This window comes from Cynara cardunculus, assembly GCF_001531365.2.
Source record: "Cynara cardunculus var. scolymus isolate 2C chromosome LG 13, CcrdV1, whole genome shotgun sequence".
Classification (NCBI taxonomy): Eukaryota; Viridiplantae; Streptophyta; class Magnoliopsida; order Asterales; family Asteraceae; genus Cynara; species Cynara cardunculus.
This window is the reverse complement of record NC_037540.1, coordinates 7,553,544-7,559,628: the sequence shown is the minus strand read 5'-3', so window position 1 is coordinate 7,559,628 and position 6,085 is coordinate 7,553,544. Positions and strand designations below refer to the sequence as shown.

At 32.5% G+C, this 6,085-nt stretch overlaps 1 protein-coding gene across 1 annotated transcript; it reads left to right on the top strand.

Annotated features, from left to right (window-relative positions):
- The first annotated feature begins 323 nt into the window (after positions 1-323).
- On the top strand, positions 324-1,406 carry LOC112524380 (probable BOI-related E3 ubiquitin-protein ligase 2). The gene is made up of 2 exons (XM_025134171.1): positions 324-674; positions 909-1,406. The coding sequence occupies exons 1-2, from the start codon at positions 324-326 to the stop codon at positions 1,404-1,406; spliced, it is 849 nt and encodes a 282-aa protein (XP_024989939.1).
- The last annotated feature ends 4,679 nt before the right edge of the window (positions 1,407-6,085 follow it).

Below are 6,085 nucleotides of genomic sequence, written 5' to 3'. Positions count from 1 at the left end.
CAAAGAAGATCCTTTCACCTTACTCTCTCATTCATAATCCCCCTTTCAGTTTTAAATCACATACCAATGCATAAAAGAAAGTTAATTGCCCATTTAAGAGGGAACTAAACCACTGCCACTTAAAGCTTTTTAGAGAGAGAAAGAGAGAAAGTCATGCTTCTGTTCTGATGTTACAAACAAACAAATAAAAGAGCGTGACCCTTCTACCTCCATAGCTTTTCTAACCTACCCTTTTCTTTCTTCCATCCCTCACAAAGAAATTAATTCAGTCTCTTTGATACCCATCAGATTCAAACGGTCAAAGATTGCATCTTTTTGGGATTATGGCTGTACAAGCACAGTTGTACTCTGATTATTATCAGAATAATAACAACATGGGGTTTGCTAATTTACCACAAGATTGGGTCCTCATGACTGGCTCCTCTGTTTTCGGAATTGGGGATGAAAACAGAACCCTCTGCTCTTATGAACAACCCCAAGATCAAAGATTTCTTGAATCTCAAAAGATTATGAATTCTTCTGCTTCTCCTTCTTCTCCTTATCATAATCTTGTTTCATCATCCCTTGTATCCTCTTCATCGTATTCGAGAAGAAATGGGATGATTGGATTCCAAAATTTGTCATCTGAGCTTGAGAGGCAGAGGTTAGAGATGGGCTGTTTTCTTCATTTTCAGGTCAGATTTCTCTTCTTTTATTTTTTTCCTTGTATAAATTTTCATCTTCATATGCATCGGTCGAATGCATTTGTTTTGCTGTTCTTCGTTTCCTCTCCATTTTTTACCCTTTTGATTTTTTTACAGCACATTTTGATTTGCTTTTCATGGGTGTCCTTCAATTCTCATGTTGAGTACACATGAAATAAGGGGCATGCATTTGATAGCTTGTGTTTTGATCTTCTGTTAAAGCAGAATGAGAAATTAAAGGCAGTTTTAAACGAGGAAACAAGAAGAAGAGAAGTGATCTTGATGCAGAATTACGAATCAAAGATGAAGTCAATAATGGATGCAAAAGATGACGTTCTGAACACAGCAACAAATAGAACAAGAGAGCTTCAAAACTGTTTATTGATGGCAGAAAAAGAAGCCAAAGATTGGGAGAAAAAAGCCATTGAAAACGAAGCCATGGTGACAGACCTCAACAGAAAGCTCAACCAAGCTAGAGAGAGAAAGCATGAAGATGCAGAATCAGTGTGCAATGGTGGTGATGACGATGACGATGAGGAGGAGGAGAGAGAAAGACAAAAGAAGATGGTATGCAAGGCGTGTCACGTGAGAAGCTCGTGCATCCTATTGTTACCTTGCAGGCATCTCTGTTGTTGCAGGACTTGTGAAGGTCTACTGATGTTTTGTCCTGTTTGTGAAACTGTAAAAAATGGAAGCTTGGAGGTTTTCTTTGGTCTAAATTGAGGGGGGTAAAATGGTCAGAACAGAAAAGTTGAAAGAAAATGGGGTTTGGGTGTGTTTCTTTTTCTGGGTTCTTTGTTATGGAAAAGATTTTTTTGGCAGTACTATTAGTAGCAAAGATCCAAAATGGTTATGGGTATGATGGGAAATGTAAAAAGGAAAACAAAAAAGTGACCTTTGTAAAGAATCTTTAATTTGTTGCACTTTCAACCCCTTTTATTTTATGACATTCACTTTAGGTCCTTTCTGTTTTCATCTATTTACATTTTTGTTATATTATTTTATGGTCACATGAATTGTTATCTATACTCCTCCTTACTCACACATGACACATCACATCAATTCTTAAATATGGAGTATTGAAGCAAAATTGCATCCCCAAATGGATTCAACGTTGAAACTTAAACCAAATGGCATGTACTAACCTCGTGTGATTAAGGGTGTGTACGTGGGTTGGATTGGATGGTTTTTAACAATTTTACAACTCAACTTAATTATGATGGTTTAAAAAATCTTAATCCAACTCAATTCATTCAAAAATATGAACCAGCCCAACTCTTGCAAGTTGGGTTGGATTGGATGGTTTTTAACAATTTTACACTCAACTTAATTATGACGGGTTGAAAAATCTCAACCCAACTCTTGCGAGTTATGACGAGTTGGGTTGTGTTGGGTTGGCGGATTAGTAATATACAAAAACCCTGACGTCTGGAGAAAGCTGAAATCAATAGGATTTCCCTAATCTTCTATTAGGAAGAGCGTGAAATTCTTCTACCAATTCTCTTACTATGATAAGCAAAGTTTAATTACAAACGTATCTAGAGTTGTTTTTTAAAAAAGTGATCCCAAACGTTTGAGGTTCTACCTCCCCTTCATAAAAGTGTTTGTTTTATCCTTTTTCGGGTTTTTTTTTAAGATTTAGAAGTATTTTCCATTGCTCCTATACTTAGAAAATAGGATAAAGAATACAAAGTTACAACCTACATATGAAATTTCTATATGCAATAAAAAACAAACTTCTAAGAGCACATGCAATGGAAACAAAAATTTATGATTCCAACTTCTAGTTTGAAACATACTTGATATGTTCATACTTCTAATTTGAGATTTATATTTTGAAACATACTTCATATATTCCTATATGCAATGAAAACAAAAATTTATATAAAGAAAGAAAGCAAATTATAAACATTTGTGGTTCTAACTTCCAAGAGCATTTATTCAAGAGATAATCATATACTAAACTGCATATTAATCATTGACATCATATAACAACGCTCGATTTAGTCATTTCAGTGCACTCATGTTAAGGGAACAAGGGGGGAATGGTATTGGGACGTATCGATCGACTACTGGATATCTCATAGAGCACCGACCTAGTTGGATTAATTGTGGACTTGGCCTAAGTTGATTAATTTGGGGATTTGACTTGTAAATTGGACTAATGTGTATATATATTTTGAGTTGTAAATTATAACGGCCGTATATATTATATATATATATATATATAAAGTATCGAAATAATATACGTTAGCGGCGGTTTGAGTTGGGTCGGGTTAAGTTATGCTAACCCAAATTCAACACTTCTAATTAGCGATTTGGCAGGTTTGTGGTTTGACGGTTTGGCGAATTAGGCTTAATTGAGTTGTTAGCAGATTAGGTTTCACGGGTTTTTGTACACCCCTACCTGTAATTGTGGGAAATTTATTTCTATTTGTTAAATAAATTATTGAGTAAGAGTTGGGGAGGAACCAAATATGTTATAGAAATAAAAAACAATTTGAGATACCAAATATGTTATAAATAATGTAAATTAGTTTGAGGGACTAAATATGTTATGAATTGAAAAGTAGTTTGAGGGACCCAATTCATCATTGAAAATTGAAGTTGAAGAAGAGGAGGATAAGTGACAAAATTGACCCTCACTAACGAAAACTAAACTGAAGGAGTTATAGAATGGACCATATCCGTTATAAAGATGAAACTATGGGGACTTCCCCCTTTAATAATTCTTTCGAGGGACTTTACTCGTTAACTTATGTAAACAACAGGAACCAAAATTGTATTTAACTCTATTATATTTGATTAATGTTTAAAGACACTTTTTTTTTTTACATTTTATATTCTTATCATCTAGTTTTTATTAAATATGATTTGTTTATCACTTAATTTATCAACTTTTACTTAGCATGTCAACTAGTTTGCCAAACATAACGTTTATATATTTTTGTTTGTCATATAATTTCCACCTCATCAAATTAAAAACATACATAAAACTTCACAATAGTCTTGTAAGAATCAATTTTGTGGGTTTCATGTATTTATTTTCAATATCAATAATATTATAAAGTCAATAAAATATATTAAATACTAACAAAAAAGTCATTCAACACTGAATTTAAGGTAAGAAACAAAGTTTTTTTTTTGATTAACTTGGATATCCAACCTGCTATGCGAACCGACTAATCTTAAGGCGACCATTTGCTTTGCAGATAGCCCGGAGTCACCGCTTTTGAACCTTTGTGGCCACAAGGGGATTTTTATTCCTCCTTGGATTTGAACCTGAGACCTCCTGGTACTTTTGACTTTTGGAGCCAAGTTCAAACCAATCAGACATCACTCTTGTGTTTAAGGTAAGAAACAAAGTTTTTGTACAAAACTTAAACAATGTGCGTTTTTTTATAGAAGCTTTCTACAATAATAATTTTTCTAAAAACCCACACCTTTTTTATTTACAAGTATTATGGGCATTTTCAACAGATTCTTTAAAATTTCTATAAATAGAAAAATTAAAAGTCAAAATCTTAAAAAAATTACATTTATTTCTAATAGATTCCTTATTCAAAGAATCAACATTGATTATAATATTAAAATATTATTTATTTCTCTAAATATTTATTCTTAAAGTTTAGTATTGATGCTCTCACTTGATAATAGCTTTTGGAATAATCTCTATATTTGAAGAAAAAATCATTCTCTTTCATACTTTCTTTATTTTAAAGATAGTTTTAAAAAACTGTTAAAATAAAATATAGGTTAAAAATCTCTATTTTTTTTATTTTAAAAAATGTTAAACGAAAATGCGGGTGACAACGTATAAAAATGTATTTATTTATGTTGATAAATGAAATGAAGTGAGTGAGTTTGGCATAATTTATTAAAAAAAGTAATAAAAGAAATCAGAAAAAGGGTATATGTTAATGAGATCCTGAAATGGTTTTGTATATGTAAGACAATAGTATTAGTAATTGATATTTGATTTGATGGTTGGGGGGCATTCTGTATGGGGAGTTGTACAGAAAGAGCCCCCAAAATGAAATAATAATAATTTTATAATAAATAAATAAAGAAATATTAGTATTTGTGTTTTGGAGTGGGTGTGGCAGTGGCTGTGGCTGTCTGCATCAAATATACAAAAGACAAATTACCTTATACCTTCTCCTGTTGGGATCTTTTACTAGTCTGCAACGCCTCTTGTACCCCCTGCACCCTAAACTTGTACTTTTTATCTCCCCACTTTCCAACTTCTTTTCATTTATCATCATCGCTCTCTCTGTCATATATATATATATGTATATATCATTTCACTTTTATATATAATAAATACTCTATCAATCTATACATCCTATATAATCCTGAACCATCGAGATTCCACGTGGCAACTCCTTCAACCAGTATCACTGTTCCTTTTTCTTTGACTTCCAATTAAACTATCCAACTTTCTGTATTCTTCCTCTTCGTATCTCCCATCTCTCAATACGTTCATCTCGATTTCAGGTTTGCTTTTTACTTCATGTTTTTAGCCGGCCTATGACATATTTCATAAAACAATGACATTTATAGTTGTAGAAATGGTTGAAACAGAAGTAAGCATGTTTTCACTTTACACAAAGATGGTTGTATGGAACTTGTGACCATAATCTGTTGGTGAAAATGCTGTAAGTTCGAAGCTGGTTGTATAAGCACCGACATGATGATCGTCAGGTGTGAATTGTTGAATGTTTGGTAGGAGATGAGAGCGGGTTATTACACTTAAAAGAAATAATGAAGTTAGTTTTTATGAACTCATTGAAATTATCTAGAAAATATGTATCTAAATTTATAGTTGTCTCACATCTTAATCTTAATTGTTGGTAGAAACTAGAAAGGATTGCTTACCTCGTAGTTAGCTCGTGTAGTATATTAGTTTCTTATTAATTGATTAAATTTCATTACTAATTGATTTAGCAAAATTTAAGTTCAATTTTGTTTGCAACAATACATTTTCTCAAGTTTTTCATGAATACGAATATGATCTTGAGTTTCTTGAAGTTGTGAATAGTCAAACATTAATTCTTCAAGAGAAATAGGTTTTTATATTGTTTTTTTTGTTTAATTGTAAACAATCATTAAGTAATGGCCAAAGTAACCAAAGAAGATAAAGCATATATCATTGCATTAGATAGTACTAGAGATGACCAAATGGGTCCGATCCGGGACCGTTTGAGAATGGTTATAGGCCCAGAACCGGCCCGATTTAAAAAAAAAGTATTTTTATATGTATTTCTAACTTTCTAAGGGGGTGTTTGGGATTTGCTTATTTTATCTGTTTATTGACTTATTTCAGTCTGDCACCGDTGATAAGCTAATACCTAGTGTTTGGATAAGAAAAAAGAAAACTGCTTATACCGGTGCCAAACCGG